General features: G+C 50.1%; 3 protein-coding genes across 9 annotated transcripts in view; 2 read left to right on the top strand and 1 right to left on the bottom strand.

The window, feature by feature from the left end:
* AP2B1 (adaptor related protein complex 2 subunit beta 1) overlaps positions 1 to 10,250 on the bottom strand; it is an 83,453-nt gene extending 73,203 nt beyond the window's left edge. For 3 of the 5 annotated variants that reach the window (XM_080563476.1, XM_080563479.1, XM_080563480.1), the window contains exon 1: positions 2,060 to 2,123. The gene's annotated coding sequence lies outside the window, so the exon portion shown is untranslated. Of the gene's footprint in view, positions 1 to 2,059; positions 2,124 to 7,602; positions 7,680 to 10,198 lie in introns of those variants that run through there. The other 2 variants (XM_080563477.1, XM_080563478.1) reach the window with 2 other exon arrangements.
* PEX12 (peroxisomal biogenesis factor 12) lies at positions 2,147 to 7,333 on the top strand. The gene is made up of 3 exons (XM_080563510.1): positions 2,147 to 2,364; positions 2,943 to 3,487; positions 4,127 to 7,333. Exons 1-3 carry the CDS (start codon positions 2,230 to 2,232, stop codon positions 4,524 to 4,526), a joined length of 1,080 nt encoding a protein of 359 aa, XP_080419636.1. The 5' UTR covers positions 2,147 to 2,229; the 3' UTR covers positions 4,527 to 7,333.
* Positions 10,251 to 10,351: 101 nt separating the features above from the next.
* Positions 10,352 to 18,070, top strand: LOC308180990 (schlafen family member 13-like). 3 transcript variants are annotated; one of them, XM_080563488.1, is made up of 8 exons: positions 10,352 to 11,055; positions 11,170 to 11,237; positions 11,488 to 11,680; positions 12,425 to 12,620; positions 13,218 to 14,317; positions 14,396 to 14,524; positions 15,296 to 16,022; positions 16,320 to 18,070. In XM_080563488.1, the coding sequence occupies exons 5-8, from the start codon at positions 13,225 to 13,227 to the stop codon at positions 17,137 to 17,139; spliced, it is 2,769 nt and encodes a 922-aa protein (XP_080419614.1). In that variant the 5' UTR covers positions 10,352 to 11,055; positions 11,170 to 11,237; positions 11,488 to 11,680; positions 12,425 to 12,620; positions 13,218 to 13,224; the 3' UTR covers positions 17,140 to 18,070. The 3 variants fall into 3 exon arrangements, with proteins under 3 accessions (XP_080419614.1, XP_080419615.1, XP_080419613.1); XM_080563489.1 differs by lacking the exon at positions 11,488 to 11,680; XM_080563487.1 differs by having other exon boundaries at positions 11,170 to 11,680.
* The last annotated feature ends 179 nt before the right edge of the window (positions 18,071 to 18,249 follow it).

Raw genomic sequence — 18,249 nt, 5'->3', positions numbered from 1 at the left:
CATACAGCCGCACAGCGCCTGCCTCACCCCCCTTCAGGCGGATGTAGAAGGGATTCAGTCCAAGAAGCCCACTACCAAGTGCATCGCAGGAAAAAGGAAAGCTCCCTTCCTCCCGAGCACACGGATTTTTGCCCCACACGCTGTGCAGAGGCAGCTTGCTAGCGGAACCGAGGCGCTCTCCGGCACCACGCAGACTCAGCGCCGTTTGCGGCAAGCCCCACACGAAGGCCAGAAACCAAACAGCCCGGATTTGCAAATAGCAAGGTTTTAAATAACTCAGGGAAATGCCAGCTTCTCGTGCACGAGCCTAAATCTGTAAAGCCCGAAGAGTTCCCAGCAGCGGCGCAAACAGCCTTGGCTTTTTAGGGAAGATCCGGACCCGACTGCCCTCTCCTTATCAGACCTGCGTCCGACCGCAGCCGCTGAAGCACAAAGGGGCACGGGGCGCTGCAGAGGGCAGCGGGAGGCTCCCGGTCAGCGCCCAGCGAACCCAGGAGCCGCTCCAGGAGCTGTGGCACAGCCCCACGCCGCGAGCGCTGCCTCCACGTCTCAGCGCGGAGCGAAGCCAGCCCGCGGCTACGCGAAGGCAGCGAGGAAGCGGCGGGGGGGGGCAGTGCCCGAGAAGCCCTCCGCCCGCCCAGCACGTGCTGGGAGCGAAGCCCCGGCCCCGGGGTGCTCCCAGTGCCCCCCGTCCCCTCCCTGCCCCTCGCCCCCCGTGCCCGCTGTGCCCCCCCAGCCCCTCCGTGCCCCCAGGACACCCTGCGCAGGCAGCAGGAGCCCGGCCCCTGCCCGGCCCCTCGCACCCCCCACACCTCTCCCAGTACCCTCCCAGCTGCAGGAGCATCCCCCATTCCTGCCCAGTGCCCGCTCCCAGTGCCCTCCCAGTATGCCTGCACTCGCCTGCCCAGTCCTTCCAGTGCCCCCCCAGATCCCCCTATCCCAGGACCCCCCTCCCCGTGCCCCACCAGTGATCACCCCACCCTATTCCAGTATCCCCTCCCAGTCCCTCATCAGTGCCACCATCCACTCCCAATAACCCCTCCTAGTATTTTGCCTCCACCCTATCCCTGTATCCCCTCCCAGTACCCCACCAGTGCCTCCCAGTACCCCCCTCCCCTTCCAGTATCTCCCAAGCACGCCCCAATTCCCCCACCGCATGCTCCCAACCCCTCCCAGTATCCCTCCAGTTCCCCCTAATACCCCCACCAGCATCCCCAACCCCTCCCTGTGCCCCCTCCCAATATCCCCCAGTACCACACCCAGAGCATCCCCAGCGCCCCCAATCCCTCCCAGTATCCCCCAGTACTCCCTCACAGTAAGCCCCCCCAGTACCCCAAACAGCATCCCCAACCCCTCCCAGTATCATCTCCCAGTATCCCCCCAGTCCCCTCAACCCCTCCCAGTATCCCCCAGTAACCCTATCCAGTGCCCCCAGCCCCTCCCTATGCCCCCTCCCAGTTCCTCCCAGTACCCTCTCCATTCCCAGTACCCCCCAATACCCCTTCCCAGTAAGCCTCCCAGTACCTCCCAGTCCCCTCAGCCCCTCCCAGTATCCCCCACTACCCCTATCCAGTGCCACCAGCCCCTCCCTATGCCCCCTCCCAGTGCCCCCTCCATTCCCCCCACTACCCCTTCCCAGTATCCCCCAGTACCCCTCCCAGTACCTCCCAGTCCCCCCCACTACCCCTATCCAGTGCCCCCAGCCCCTCCCTATACCCCCTCCCAGTACCCTCTCCATTCCCCCAGTACCCCCCAATACCCCTTCCCAGTAAGCCTCCCAGTCCCCTCAGCCCCTCCCAGTATCCCCCACTACCCCTACCCAGTGCCTCCAGCCCCTCCCTATACCCCCTCCCAGTACCCCCTCCATTCCCCCCAGTACCCCTTCCCAGTATCCCCCAGTACCCCCCCCAGTCCCCTCAGCCCCTCCCAGCACCCCCACCCAGTATCCCCCAGTCCCCCTACCCAGTGCCCCCAGCCCCTCCCTGTGCCCCTCCCGGTCCCCCACCCCCTCCCAGTACCTCCCAGTACCCCCCAGTGCCCCCAGTACCCCCCCACTCACAGCTCCGCGCACTCCTCTGCGGGGGGGGGCGGGGGCGGGGCGGGGCCTCGGGGCGGATGCGGAAGGTGCCGAGGCGCCTCGCGAGAAGCGCCCCCCCCCCCCCCAAAGCACCATAGAGAGGGGCGCGGCGCGGGGCCAGAGCGCCTCCCGGTGGCGGCGGGGCGGGCGCCATGGCGGAGCTGGGCGCCCACCTCACGGCGCCCCCGGCGGATGGCGGCGGGGGGCAGCGGCCGAGCGTCTTCGAGGCGGTGGCCCAGGAGAGCCTGACGGCCGCGCTGCGGCCTGCCCTGCGCCACCTGGCCAAGGTGAGGCCGCTGCGAGCCGGCCCCGAGCCGGGGGGAGGGGGGGAACCCTCCCCTGGGCTGTGCCGGGTGCCCCCGGCACCCATGGGTGCTGCCGCCCACCGAGGGGGGGGGGCTGCAGGTGGGAGCAGCAGGGGTGGAGGGAGAGGTGGTGGGCGCCGAAGGGTGCTGAGGGCAGCGTGGGTGAGCGCTTTGCACAGATACCGAGGCTGTGTGCTGCCCTGTGTGCCTCCCTGCCGAGCCTTCCTTCACCAAAATTCACCTTTTTTGCCCCACTCGCGGGGCAGCCTCACAGCCCCGAGGCACCCAGCCCCAAACGAAAGGCGAAGGGAGAGGTGGTGGGCACCGAAGGGTGCTGAGGGCAGCGTGGGTGCTTGCCTTGCACAGATATTGAGGCTGTGTGCTGCCCTGTGTGACTCCCTGCCGAGCCTTCCTTCACCAAAATTCACCTTTTTTGCCCCACTCGCGGGGCAGCCTCACAGATTGGAGGCACCCAGCCCCGACCCAAAGCGATGATTTTATAGCGCCCGTAACTCGGCGCGATGCCTCCGGCTCCGTCCCTGCCCCGTGTCTCGCTGCAGGTGCTGGCCGAGTCCAACCCCGGGCGGTTCGGCTGCCTGTGGCGCTGGTTCGACGAGGCGTACGCCGTCCTGGAGCTGCTGCTCCAGCAGCACTACCTGGCCACCTGCAGCGCCTCCTTCTCCGAAAACTTCTACAGCTTGAAGAGGGTCCCGCTGGGAGGCCGCGGACGGCCAGCCCTGGCGGCCGCGGGGCTGCCCAAGAAGCAGCACTGGCAGTCCCTCCTGCTGCTGGTCCTCGTCCCTTACCTGAAGGGGAAGCTGGAGAGGCTGGTGGCCAGCCTCCGGGAGGAGGACGAGTACTCCATCCACCCCCCGTCGTCCTCCTGGAAGCGTTTTTACAAAGCCTTCCTAGCCGCCTACCCCTTTGTACACATGACCTGGGAGGGCTGGTTCCTGATCCAGCAGCTGTGCTACATCCTCGGGAAGGCTCAGCACCACTCGCCCCTGCTGCGGCTAGCTGGCGTCCGCCTGGTGAGGCTGACTGCGGAGGACATCCAGAGCCTGGAGAGGAAGGTGCCGGTACCCGCCTCAGGGCAGGCACACAGGTACGGCGGGACGTGGCGCGGCGGCTGCGCTCTGGAGGGTGCTGTGGGGGTGTTGAGTTAGAGGTGGTTCTGCAAGCGAAACCGTCTTGTTCTGCCGAAACTCTTCAAGGTGAAGTTTGCTTCTTGCAAAACGTGCTCCAAAAGGGAACACGGTTAGTGTAAAGGAGGACACAGGTAGCAGAGACTACAGGATTTTGTTGTAATAAAATTGCCTTCTTTTTTTGGCACCCCATCCGTTCAGTCCTTACCTGCGTGCTCCTAAAGGAAGCTCGCTGCAACACGTTGCCAACAGGACTGAACCTTGGTACTAGATTTTTCTGAGCAGCAGCAAAGTCATTACCACACTCAGTGTTCTGTAAAATGATGATCCAGGGGTGAAATGATCTGTGGTCTGGGTCCCCTCAATCCAAACTCTCCTGGTTTAGTTGGAACAAGACTTGAAGCTTTCTTCTCATACAGAGGATCTGAACCATCCTGGATGTTTTCATTACAAACACAGGATGCGCTGGTGTCACAGCTTAGCGTTAAGAAGCCGTAGAAAGCAGTGCCCTGCTAATCCCCGAGCCTTTTTGCCATGGTTTGCAGACGGAGTGATGTGCCTTACTAATGATTTCTCCGTATCTTCTGTCCCTGCTACAGCATTAAAACACAAGTGCAGTCAGCGACGAGGAGAGCGCTGGGTGGCATTGCCTTCTCCCTGTCCAGCGGGCTGGCCGTGTCTGTGTTCTTCCTCCAGTTCCTGGACTGGTGGTACTCCTCGGAAAACCAGGAAACGATCAAATCTCTGACGGCGCTGCCCACTCCGCCGCCCCCCGTGCATCTCGACCACGGGGAGGGCTCGGTCCTTTTACCCAAGCTGAAGACGGTGTGCCCGCTGTGCCGCAAAATCCGAGTCAACGCCACCGCCCTGTCCACGTCGGGCTTCGTGTTCTGCTACCGCTGCGTGTACAGCTACGTGAAGGCTCACCAGCGCTGCCCCGTCACCGGCTACGCCACCGAGCTGCAGCACCTCGTCAAACTGTACTCTCCCGAGAGCTGAACGCCCTGCGCCGTGCTTGCCGAGACATCGCTGAGGACAGTGGCTGGGAAGCAGGGGTGGTGGGTGAACCCCACTGCACCGCTCTCCCACGCCGCCTCCTCAAAGAGGGGGAGAAAATATGAAAAGGGGATCACTCGTTGGGACTGGGACCACTCGTCAGTTACTGTCGTGGGCAAAACTGACTCAGCGTAGGGAGATTAATATTTATTGCCTGCTACTAACAGACAAGAGCAGTGAGGAACTATAAAAGCAAACTAAAAACACCTTTACCCTGTCCACCCTCTTCTTCCTCCTCCCCCCAGATGGTGCAGGGGAACCACTACAGCTCTAAAGCTCCCCTGAACGTGGCTGCACAGAGCTTTGCTGCCCTCGTAACCTTTGGTAAGGTTCTTGCAGCAGAGTTTCGGAGGGGTTGGACAGCCACTGCCTGTCAGCTGGCCCGGAAATGCCTTCGGGCACCAACTGAAGGAGAGGAAGCGCTCATTGAGATAGTAAGAACGCAGGTGGGAAGATCAGAGACCATCGCTGGTAAAAGTCCTGCCTGAGGGCGTGAACTAGCAAATTAGGTAGGGAGAACTGTCTCGGAGAGCTCGTCCTCCCTCAGCTGCCCCCCCGGGCACTCGCAATGCCTGGGGCAGGCCCTGGCACTACCGCTCGTCCAAGAGACAGGCTCAGACCTCTCCGCTGATCGCGCTATTCTTAGGAGTCACCCTGCGTTTTCAGGCTACTCACCTTTGAATTAATGAGAACATCCCACCCTTAATTGCTACCAACAGTGCTAAATTAAGACTTTTGACTCTTTAAAGGAACAGGGGTTGATACGTACAAGCAGGGGTGCAAGAGGGAGGGTACGTGTTCTCCAAAGGGAGAAAAACGACAAACCAGATTAAAGCAGCACTGTGCCAACTGATGAACTGTTAAACGTGTCTTTGAATCTGTTGGTGCCTGCTTTTATAAAGCAAGATTCTTTCTTGTCTGAGAATCCAAGAGTATTTATTTATTTTCTGATGACTGGGAAAAGCTTGCTAGTGGTTCTCTTTGCATAATGGAGGCTGAAGCTGCTTCCACCTTTGCAGATGATGACCATGGATACAAGATTAGTATCTTGCAGGCTGGGAACCTTTAATGTCTGTGTTTGAATTAAGGATTACGTTGCGATTATTCCAGTCTCAACCACGTAGCACATTCATATTGCACTGAAGCGCCTTTCATTGAACAGAACAAAAAAGCAAACGTGATGTTATGGCTGGTTCTGGCTTGACACATGATTTTTCAAGATGGAAGGCTGCTTTTTTCCAGACTTGGCTTTAGGGAGCAGCAGTTAGCTACTCCAGACATCGGTCTCCTCGCTTACAGAACACGAAGCAAAGTTTGCTGCACAGAGTACATGGTCTTCCCAGATTAAGAGATAAGCTCTAACATTTCATCCACTGAACCAGTGATCTAATTTTTCCCCATTTTAGCTGCACTTCAGAAGATAAAAATCTATAATATCCTCCCTCACCTGTAAGCAAGACAGCAGGGTTATTGAACAGCCTTAAAAAAAATAGTAATTTTCATCCACCCAGAGATGCTCTGGAAAACACTGTAACAAATGAGATGGGTCCCCTACGCTTGTCATTTCACCTCTTTACAACTTCCAGACCCTTCCACCTTTGCCACTGTGGGTCGATAATAAAAACTGTCACCTTTCTCCAGCAGTTACAGGATCCACGGACACCCCTCTTCTCTTAGAAGACCATTAACAGCATACACATCGTTTTGGAAAAAGAAACCACATCAAGGTGCAAGATTTCCTGCAATTTCATATCACTTTTAATGCAGCTGGGCATTAATTCACATCACCCGCTACCTCAGTTTTGCTTCATGTGCAGAGATCTCCTGTGAACAGCCTGTACCAAGAGGCTGCATTGCTGCTGCACAGCCTTACCCTGCCTGATCAGATGTGGCCTGGCTGTCCCACTGACGCTGGTGCTCATTTAAATAATGGCTGCCGGATTTGACTGAAAATTCAGTTTCAGGACAGGTTTACTTTCCTTTGATCCTTCCTATCCTTTCCAATTTACCTGTCTGTTGCTCAGTGAGAAGCTGAGCAGAGACTTGGGACAAAATACCGACTGGTGCAGACTCACCCACCAGCGCAGCAGAACTCTTGGCAAAGTTCTGCGCCATCCTGCCCTGTAAAGGAGGATTCGCTAACTGAACAGCGCAGACACTTCTCCAGGGCCTCTGTCCCTCCTTCTCCCAGGGCTAATACCTGTTCCCCTCTCCAGATCACCCCTGGATGTCCTCCTGTCAGCTCTTGGCAGCCTTCCACTCCACCTCCCCCATACCATGCTGCACAACGCCGTCCCTGCCAAACTGAGATCTGGCCAACTCCACAGCAGCTCCAAGACCTGCACAGAACCACCCACGTCTGAGCCTCACAGTTCTGAACTGCTGTAATTACTCTTTTGAATGTTAAATTGCTCTTTAATGCCTATCTGACTAGCAGGCATTAAGCCCACGATGGTGCCAGGCTCAGCAGTTACCTGGCAGATTTTTAGTGCTCCTGCAGATGGCTGCAGAATACCAGCTTGAATTTGACTGCTTCTTCTAACTGGCCTGTCTTCAGTAGTCAACTAAGTATCAGTTTATCAGGTTTGCTGCTGTACAACAAAGCTCTGAAACTGATTCAGGTTACAGAATCATTCCCTTGTATCTGCTTTTTAACTGCGTTATCAATGCAATGATGGTCTAAAGATCGACGAGAAAAAGATTTGTAAAGGACCACCAGCTTTATTAAACCAACCTTTGGGTTTACATATTAATTGTGAGTTCCGTGGTCATGAACAAAGCATCCTCGATCCATGATGCTGTTCCTTAATACAATTAAATCAACATTAACAGTAGCCCTGGAGTTGCCCAATACATCATGGTCAGACCTTGACTTGGCAAATCTTTTCAAGAACATCTACCACATTCACATCTCACCTAGACACTTCAAAACGGGTGCATTAGCAACTGAGTTGGCTTCCCCACTTCCTCAACAGAAAGCACTTGGCTTCTCACTGTAACTCTACTCCTGGGTACATACCCCCACAGACGCTTCCTTCTCCACAGGCAGAGAGAAATGAATGTAAAGTTGTCACCAAAACCTGGAAGAGAATAAAAAACTGCATTAGAGTAGCTCCATATCTGTGCTTGCTTGATTAGCCCTGTCTTTCTTCCTGCACTTCATCCCTGCGCGGTCCCACGGGTTTGGATTAGCCCAGCCCTCAATAACTTCTAACTATTGAGTCAGATGTCGGTGTAAAGTTGCCATATTTCAAAAAACAACAGAATCTAAAAACCCCTCTGCGTCTGCCCATGCAATCTGGGTGTTGCTGTTCCTGGTGACCTTTTCAGGTACCTGTTAGAGGGTCTCGTGACATCAAGGAGGCCTTGGCCAGCCTGGTCTAGGGGGTGGCATCCCTGCCTATGGCAGGGGGGCTGCAGTTAGATGATCTTTAAAGTCCTTTCCCAACCAAGCCACTCTATAATCAAAGGAGTCATTTGAAAGTAAAGCATAGACTAAAGATATTTGAATGGTCCATCAAGGCAAGATCAAAATTCAGTTTAACTCATTACACTGTCTGCATGTTTTCTGCAGCAAAACTGTTCCTGGGCTTTCTGATTAGAGGCATACACCGCTTCTTACAGCTGGAGAATCTGCTCTGCTTCACAGCACTTAGTTTTAAAAACCTTGAAAGCTTAGTCACGTTATTCTGTTTCTAATGTAGAACTAAAGATTCGTGTCTGTAACACAGCTTAAGGAAAAGAAACGTCTTGCATACACTAGACAAATCATTATGAAACAGCCACAAATTATGCTGAGCTCCTCAGCTCTGGGATCCCTGCCTAGCCCCTTCTTCTGAGGGTGTAAAGGAAGACGTGTTCCCTGGATCCTTCTCTCAGAAAATGCATGTGCATCACATGCAACAAAAACCATCTCCAGTGAAGAGTCCTGGGGAATGCCTCATTATGCCTTTTTTCCCCAATATTTGTATTTTAATATCCTCAACCCTACCAGAAAAGAAGCTACGTGACCCCCCTGCCAGATCCTCCCCGTCCCACATCCAACAGGCGGCATGAGAGAGCAGAGCCAGGCCCAACATCACAACTCACTTCTAAAAATACTGCTGCTCGCTGGCAGCCACTAGATAACAGAGCTGAACCAACTGCTAATGAGTTCTTCACAGGATAACCTGTCAAGCTCTATTTTACAGTCTGTAATGCATTTGCAAACGGAGAAAACACAGAGGCAGAGTATCTGGAGGTTCGTAAGCCGTGGCACACATGGCAGAAACACCAAGAAACCCTTCTCACTGCAAGCTCTGCGCTAAATCTGGTGTTACAGTAGATACATAAATCCAAACAAGTATTTGCTCTGCTCACTTTTCAAATCAACACTTTGTTTTTCTACTGCTAAACACAATTGCTAAAACATCGTCATATTTTTCCACTATTTTTTTAGGGTGCTTCAAAACATTTCAGGCAGCAGCAAAATTGTTTGCTCCAGATGAGCTTAGCCTAAACAAGCTCAGAGAGAAGATTACGTGATCATGCCCTGGTCAGAGCAAAGACGCAAAGCCTTGGCAATACCAGTTCAGAGAATACTTCGCTCATCATTGCTTCGGGCAAATCTATTTCCATTCAGTCGGGAGCTCGCTCCCAGGCCAGGAACTAGAACTGGGAAGTTCCAGCTCCAGGTGTGGGGATTTATGTATTTTTTTCCTGGAGAGAACAAAGAAACAGCAACACACGCACAACTTCTGGATTTATTGTTTTCAGGAACACATGGCTTTCTGCAGGGCACAGTTTCTGATAAATTACCGGTGTCCCTGGGAGGTGAGACAGGACCGGCTGTTACATGACCGACAAACCGAGCCCCTGCTTGGTACTTCTGCACCCAACTCCACGGCACGGCAGCAGCAGGGAGATGCTGCTTAGTGCCACCAGCACAGCTCTACGCCCCTCTCCACACACAGCCTGTGTGTTCAGCTGCGTGTGTGACGAAGCCACGTTGTTAACACCGTTTCTCCTTCCCAAAGAGTTAGCTGGCCCAGCAGAAGCCCTTTCTCCCCCTGACACACCTGTACATTTCTTTTTACATCCACCCCACAAGTCAACAGGGTGAGCATTAACCGGAACTCTGATCTGCCAGCATGCAGATAACTGCCCCGGTTTGTGTTTTATACTCATCCGTGGCCGCAGAGCATTTTTCTCCTCACCAACCCTTCCAGTCAGGGACAGCACGGGGCTGCAGCACCCTCAGCAGCCAGGGAAGGGAGGAGGAGGGGAGCTGTGTGGAACCAAGCAGGAGCCCGGGCGCACAGGCCAGCAGCTGAGACCCCAGGGAGGCCGAGGGGAGCTAGGAGCGGGCAAAACGGCGAGGAAAAGCCCCGCGATGCCTCCGGCCCTGCGGCTCCCCGAGCCCTCTCCGAACGGAGCTCCCCCAAGCCTCCGCCCTGCGCTCCCCGCTGCCAGCCGGGCGCCGTCCCCTTCCCCTCCGACCTTGTCCCATGCGTCCACCGCCCCTCCTGGCCTCGCCATCGCCTCCGGACCCCGCACCAGCCCCGCTCCCGGCCCCTCCGCCCGCCCGCAGCGCCCCGCTCCCCTCACGGCCCCGCTCCCCTCACGGCCCCGCTCACCCAGGCACGACCGCGCCCAGGCGGAGCTCCCCGCCTCGTCCCGCCCCCGCTGCGACCAACAGCCAATGGAAACACGGGATTCTACCGACGGACGCGGGAGGCCGCCAATAGAAAATGAGCGGGGGGAGCTCGGGGTGGAGGGAGCGTTTCCCGCCTTGAGGGGGCTGAGGTGATGGCGGAGGAGGGAGGCGGCTATGGCTGGCAGAGGGCTCTGCTGGGAGCCGTTCGCCTTCGTATAATCGTTTGGACTGGAAGAGCCATTCAAGATCATCTGGTCCAACCATTACGCTACTACCAATGTCACCCACTAAACCATGTCCCTAAGCACCACATCCAACCTTTGCTTAAACACCGCCAGGGACAGCGATGCCAGCCTCTCCCTCCTGCTTCCTCAGCCACACGGTGATAAAGTCACTGCCCCTAATCCTTTCCAGCCCTGAAGGCTCTCTTCTAAGGGCCGCAACTGCTCCACCAGAAGGGGAGACGATAGGCTTGGGGATCACTGGGAAAAACCTTTAGGGAGAAGAAAGGGGAGAAACAACCACGAATGGTACAAGAAATAAAAACATTCCACCAACTGAACAAAAGGTGATCTGAAAAGAATAGTCCTATCACGGATTACTAGAGGAGTTAAAGCAGTTGCTTGAATGGTTAAGGCCAGGTGGGCGGATAGCATTTGTTGCAAGGCACTCAGTCAGTCCGGCAGTCAGTCAGTCAGTCTGTCCGTCTGGTGAGCAGCAATTTGCCAGAAATTCCTGCCAAGCGGCCTGCACGTTCGAGTTTCACACGGAGAGGAGGGTTCTAGCCTTGCTCTGGGCTTTTCCGTGCTGGATCAAGAGGAGGATCTGGCCAGAGGGGTAAGTACAGTTCTGTGGTGTAGAAAGGAGGCACAAAGAGAAATTCAGAAGTTAAAAATGCATATTTGTTATTTATTTATTTATTTATTTATTATTTTTATTTTATTTTTTTAGCCTGCCCACGCATCTGTCGGTTTCATTCTGACACTGTGCCCACATAGAAAAATACACCTGCAAGGAAGGTAAGGAAGTCACCAGTAACTGGCAGCGGGCTCCATTAAAAAAATTAACCAGGAAAATTCGTACTTTGCAATGAATGAGCAGAAGCCTGGGGCACCGGAATGCAGCCCGTTCTGTTAGCAACTGCCTCCCCCTCCTCTGGGCATTTCCCCGAGGCAGTGGGGAGGGGGAAAAATAGAGAAGGGAGAAGAGAAGACAAGTGGCAGAGCAATGAAGGGCAGCTGATATATTGCTCCCAAATTTTCCTTCTAGAAGTGGCCATTTTATGGCTCTCAGAAACTCTTCTGCTGCAGGCAGGCTCCCGTTCCCAAAAGCTAGCAGCAATTTTAGCACAGCGACTTTCATTTTCGCTTCACGGCACGGCAGCGTCAGCTTTTGTGGAACAGAAAGGAATCGCTGTACATCCCGGATCCAGTGTCTCTTTTACCCTGTGTGGGAGCAAAAGGTAAAAAGCATTTTTAACCTGTAAATGAAGCTGTATGTCTTCTCACAGTCAGAATGTTTCTATTTTCCTTTCTATCCTGGAAGTAAGTTTCTGCACAGCCTTGCACTAACTTGCTCTTTTTTTCACATTACTTCATCTCCTCTCTTCCTGTCTCAAAAAATCCACAGCTTTGTTGAGCAAATCAGGGCACACGCATCCACTGCTGCATGAGCCTTCTCAAGGCTTTGTAATCAAGGCTATTACCTTCCTTGCTTTCAGTCTTCTCACTATTGCCCCAATCTCAGTGTCTTTGCTGACATTTCAACCTGAGGAGGGAGGTATCACTGAGGATGCTCCAAAGTGGCCCCCTGCCTGGCTCTTTCACAGAGACAAGTTCTGAAAACAAATTAACCTATACCAATTTTCAGCTTCTGCTGAAAATTGTATATGGGCATGATTTCAGTATAAAATTATTGGCTTTACCATGCTCCGTCAGTACAAAGAGGTAAAATAATTGAATCTCCTACTGAAAATACTGTGACTGTAGATAAGCAGATCATATTTTCTGCATGGGGCTTTCTAGCTTGCTATCCTGCTTCCCAGCTTCCAGAACTATAGCTATCTGATTTTGCAGCTCTGAGGTTTAACGAAAGGTCAGCCTTTCAGGCCGAGCAAACAATGCCATATGTAAATGCTGTAGGTTGGGGGATTTCTTCTAAGCTATTTTTTTTTTAATTATTATTATTTTTTCCTTTGCTGTGGTAGGCTGTGGCCATTGGAAAAGTGGCAGAGGGCGGGAACTGGCTCTGGAGGACGAGACTCCCGCCAAAACCCTCTTACGAACTTTGGACAGAACTAGAAAGTTCCAGTGAAGTCTGTGGACGCTGTGCGTGCCTGATCACAGGTAACACAAAGGAAAAGAAACCAAAACCAGCAGAGAAGAACTGCAACCAGCAAAAAAGTAAGTTTAATTTCTCTGAGATTTTAATGGAGTGGGCAGATTGAGGAGGAGAAAAGAGATGAGATATCCTGTATGCTTTGTCCTCTGCTTCTGCCATGCAGAACTTATTTATGGATTTAAAATTGATATTTGAGATTTGTTGATTTAGCCCAGAACTAAGAAAATGAGGTGTGGTGAGTCCTTTTCTCTGTTAAACTGGTGATAATCTGAGATCCCACCGGTCAGCCAGGTTGTCCTGCTGCAGGAAGCTGGAAGGAAACTCTTGAAAATGTCTAGGAAAATTCCTTTAACTGGGATCAAAAATTAGCTCATGCAAAGGTCCTCGCTGTTCAATTGTGTTGGGTTACTGAGGGATGCTGCTACTCCGGCTCTATCAGGAGGTGGCATGGGGAAAACACAAGGACTTCCCAAAAGCAAAGCTTCAGGTACGTTTGGGGCTGGAACAAATTACTACGATTTATTCTTCATCTCTTATCTCTGTGATTGTGTGTTTATTGTTCAAAGGATAGCCTCTGTTTAGCTAATGTTTTTTTGGAACTCTTTGGAAGATTGATGTTTCAACATAAATGGTAAGCAATTTTTGCACAATTGTTTCAGGTCCAGAATGGCTCTTGAGGACCATCAACAGCTGCAGCAGGTCTGGGTTGATTCAGCAACAAAGTATCCTGAAGTAGTTTTGAACGTAGGAAAAATGTGTTTTGGTGAAAAAGCAAGAAAAAAGATGCCAAAAAATTCAAAACAAGATCAAAAATATACCCTTGCCTCGGCAGTGTGTGCCTTGCTAAACTCTGGAGGAGGTGTGATAAAAGCAGAGATTGAAAATGAAGACTACAGCTTACAGAGAGATGAGATCGGACTAGATTTGCATGAAACTTTTCGATCACTTCTTTTGTCTGCAGACTTGACAAAATACCTGGACTTCAAACAGCAAGATAATTACCTTTTGATTTTTGTTAAAACATGGAGCAGGGGAAAAGCATCCCTAAAAAGAAAGCCACGTATCTGTACCCTGAGCACTGGGTTGTATGCAAAATGTGGTGCTTCTCTTTCCCACATGACCCTTACTGAAGCTGTTATGTTCCTTGAAGAAAAGCAAGATGAAGCCAGGAGAGAGCTTAGCCCAGGAACACCTGCCAAGAAAAGGAAGACAAGGGATGTTGAAGAAGACATGGATATTGTAAATGACACTGTTGCCGAGTTGTTTAATAGGGACCAACTGCGATACAGAGAGACACTGAATTTCACAGAGTCAGCAGATGTGGAATTTAAGCACTATTCTACTGACAACTTTTTTGATCGTGTTAAAGAAATATTGCCTCAGTATATCTCTGGATTTGCAAATACACGTGGCGGGTATTTATGGATCGGTGTAGATGATGCCAGGAGAGTACAGGGATTCAGATGTGATGATGAGGGCCTTGAAAAATTAAGCGACCGAATCAAATCCATTCAGTACAAATTAAAGGTCTTCCATTTCTGTAAAAGAAGATATGAACACAGCATAAAATACGAACACAAAATCTTCAAAGTGTACGATGAGGCTGGAGAGCACTGTGGCTATGTCTGCGCTGTGAAGATCGAGCCGTTTACTTGTGCCGTGTTTACAAAAGATCCAGAGTCGTGGCGAGTGGAAGGTCCCACTATCAGGAGGCTGAGAGCAGAAGAATGGGCCGCGTGGATGATCTCTGCTGATCCAGGTCCAAAAGACCCAGGATAATCCCCTTCTGTTCTCCATATTCCCCTTTATTTTCTTAATTTTTATTTCTCTTTTCCAGATCTTTCAGAGTTGTCTGAGACCTTTACATTAGCACTCAGTCTGTCAGAGGGGCCACCCCTTGCCAAGCCAGTTTATTCGCACCAGGGCCTTGACAATGTTGATGATCTTTGTAAGCAACTGTTTCCAGGTAGGTATACACGTTGCTTTCACTGTCTGATAGGTCTACATGATGAATCTCAAGGCCATGGTCGAGGTCAAAGATGAGTTTGAAAACATTCTTTAAACAGGTGAAAAATCTGGAAATATTTTGCAGATCTGACAGCAGCGTAGCATTCAAATGTCTGGTGAGCCCTTCCCCAAGTACTGATATTCTGCAGGATGTTGCCATGTATACATGACAGAGCTCAGCTAGCTGAACTTCTCTGGGGACTGTACACAGCCATGCCAATGTCTTTTCACAATCCAGTGAAAATGGGAAAGATGGGAGGAGAAGTTTATGTGGAATCAGCCTAGAATAGGAAAGGTGACTGGGGCTGGGAACAGAGCGGAGCGTCTGCTCCCAGTTACAGTCCAGTGTTTCTGTGGCATTGCAAGATCAGACAGGTGTCCAGAGGCTTTTTTACTGATTTCTTTGTTAATCTTCATTTCTCTGTCTGCTAGGCCAATATACCAAGAAAGGCTGGCATAAGCTGGCCGTGTGCTAGGGTTTGTAGCAAAGGGACTGATTTCTGGCTGGGAAAAAGGATTGAGTTCCCTGAGGATGCAGTCTTTGCAAAAGAAACTAGAAATACATGGAATGGGTGAGGAAAATTTTGAAGAAGCAGAAAAGGGCTTTCGGGCAGCGAGGGTCTGAATTTGTAACCTTTCACCACTATTAATTCCCACAGCATCATTTTGGAGGGCTGGATTTGCATACTTTATACTAACACCGACTATTTCTTTTGCTCTGTATTGATAGTAAAATCCCACAGCATAAAATATACTCCAGAAAAACTCACTGAAGACCTTGTTCAAGAGCATCCAGAGTTGAAGATTTTAATGGAAGAACAATTGAGGCAGGTATCTGAGGGAATTGTGATATCTTCCAGAAGCTGGGCTGTTGATGTTGGCTTGCCAGAAAACCGAGACGTAATTTGTGACGTTCTTGTACTAGCCAAGGATTGGCCACCTATCCTCTACACAGTCTGTAAGCATCATATCTCTAAGGATTTATTTGAATACTCAAAATGCACAGCCAGGAAGCTGAAGGAGAAACTAGTCAACACTGGAGGCTATATTCACAAACTGTGTATAATACCAAAGCTACTGATTTTGCCTCCCAGATTTAACCATGGAGAAGAATGGGATCTGAACATTCAAGAAATGTATCCCCAAAACTACAGCCTAATCAACAGAATAAACTTCAAAGACCTCTTGCGTTCTCTCACCATAGCTTTGTTGACTTTCAAATCCTTTTTAAGTGATCGTGTTGGTTCTGAGTTTTTGAACCTCCTGACCATGAAACAATACCAGCTGTTGTCAGAAAACCTCCACAAAACTAAGAAGCTGTTTGTTTATGGTCTACCAGGAACAGGAAAAACTATCCTGGCGCTGAACATCATAGAGAAAATAAGAAATATGTTTCAGTGCAAACAAGAGGAGGTTCTTTACATATGTGAGAACCAGCCTCTGAGAGATTTTGTGAGGTAAGTCTTTCCTCCAATTATTCATTTCAACATGTTATTATTTGACCTTCATTTTTTAAATAGCTGGGTACTGATCAGCATATTTGGTATGGTGGGTGTCCACCACCACTGTAGTGTTTGAAGTGTGTATTTGGGATGCATTTTGAGTAAGGCTTGATTTTTTTTTTTCTTGACGTCCTGAGCATCTAGTAATAAATATGATTTAAATATCATTGGCATTCACTTTGTTCTGGTCAAGTAACTAGTAGTTTACAACACACAAAGATTGTTTTTAATCTGCTTGTATTTCTTCTGTAGACAGAAAAATATTTGCCAAGCTGTGACAAGAGTAGCCTTTTTGAGCAAAAGCTTTAATGATGTGAAGCACATAATAATTGATGAAGCACAGAATTTCCAAGATGGGGAAGGTGACTGGTATCAAAAGGCCTTGGACCTGACTTCATCACCACATCTCCCCAAGCCTGGCTTTCTCTGGATTTTCTTGGACTACTTGCAGACAAGTCACTGCTTCTCAACTGGTCTTCCAGAACCAAGATGGCACGATCCTGTTGAGTCACTATCCAAAGTGGTTCGTAACGCTAACAGCATCTTTTGCTATCTAAAAAACATAATGGAAAAGATTGTAAAGTACCCTACTGTAAGTATTCCAAAAGAACATATACAGAAGTTGTTGTGTACAGCCACATGTGCTTCCGCTGTGCCTGGCTCTTTTGAAATAGTAAAGAAAACAGACAAAAATGAAATAGCAAAGTATGTGGCAGAGCATTGCCGCATGTACCTTAAAAGCGGTTACTCTGAGAAAGATATCGCTATTCTGTGCTACAGAGATGAAGAAGTAAAAGCATACCATGAAATACTGACATCAAAAATGAGGAAGTTAAATATATTACTAGGAAAACTGGGCGGAGGACTAGAGAGGCACATGATTCTCGACAGCTTCCGTCGCTTCTCTGGTTTAGAAAGAACTATTGTGTTTGGTATTCTTCCTAATCCCCTTCCATCTCAGGATGTAATTTTTAAAAATGTATTAGTATGTGTAGCATCCAGAGCTAATTTAAATCTACACATGTTACGTGAGTACTGGGGATATGAAAACGAATCACTCCTGTACCTGTAGTACTGCTCAGAACAGTACCAAACAGCACAGGCGTCCAGTGTTAGAAGCCATTTTAAAAAAGACCTTTCATTCAGATAGCCAGAAAAGTAAAATTGAGGCCTTCTGTCCATGGTTTGACTAGCATACAAATAAATAGCTTTTACAAGAGCAGCTTCCCACTCAACTTCAGCAAGTCAGTATGGGTTAGAACCACCCAGTTATGCCAAAGTAGTTTTAGTGGGATAAGAAAAGTTTTGCCTAACTGCATTTATGTACCAATAGCATTTTTGTCTTGGTTTCAGACATGCTGGTTACGTAAAACTCTGTACGGAGTTAGATGCAAAGTATTTGCAAAAGACAGATCCCGAATTCCTAAAACTGAGCATCTAAAACTGAAGGCTAGTTGAAAGCAACCCATGAACCTTCATATTGTTTTCCACCACAGAATGACCTATGGTTCATCTGGTTTGGGAAAACAGTCTGATGACCCGGATAACATAAAGCACCAACAACTTTATTGGGTGTGTGCAATAACAAGACATTGTACACAGCTGGAATCCATCCTTCAAGTAAATTTGCTTCTAAACTGTCAAACCTATTAGCTTAAACGTTCTTGCTTCTCTAACTTCTGGAAGGTAGAGGCACCTTCCACTTTTTTCTTTAGTCAGCAACTAGGAAAGACTACCTGTGTGGTTTCTTTCATGATCCCCGCACCTCATTCACTTAATCATGCCATGGCTATCAGACAAGAATCACTGACAATTATTATGATCAGAACTAGCTGAATGTACTTCGCTTTCAGATCATTGCTGATTGTAGTTACTGCATACTCAGATCTCTGTTCCCCCTCTGCTGATTAAAGCAAGGGTCTGTGATCAGTGTGCATAGCATGCGTAAAGAATCTGTGCTTGATTGTAAACTTATATAAAGTAAAAATTTAATGTGATCACCACCTGGTGGGTTTCCTTCTCATTCTTCTTTCCTAAGTGAGATATTTTCAAAATTCCCTGTTGAGCCCACTGTGTGTCCTGGTATGAACACCAGCTTATCCCATTAGTGCTGCCTCTTCATATAGCCTATTTTCACAGTGCCTTCACACGTTCTTTTGAGCAGCATTAGATTATTTTGCAA

The sequence above is a fragment of the Anser brachyrhynchus genome (assembly GCF_964034855.1).
Source record: "Anser brachyrhynchus genome assembly, chromosome: 20".
NCBI lineage: Eukaryota > Metazoa > Chordata > Aves > Anseriformes > Anatidae > Anser > Anser brachyrhynchus.
The sequence above is the reverse complement of the archived record's forward strand: the minus strand, read 5'-3'. Positions and strand labels throughout refer to the sequence as shown.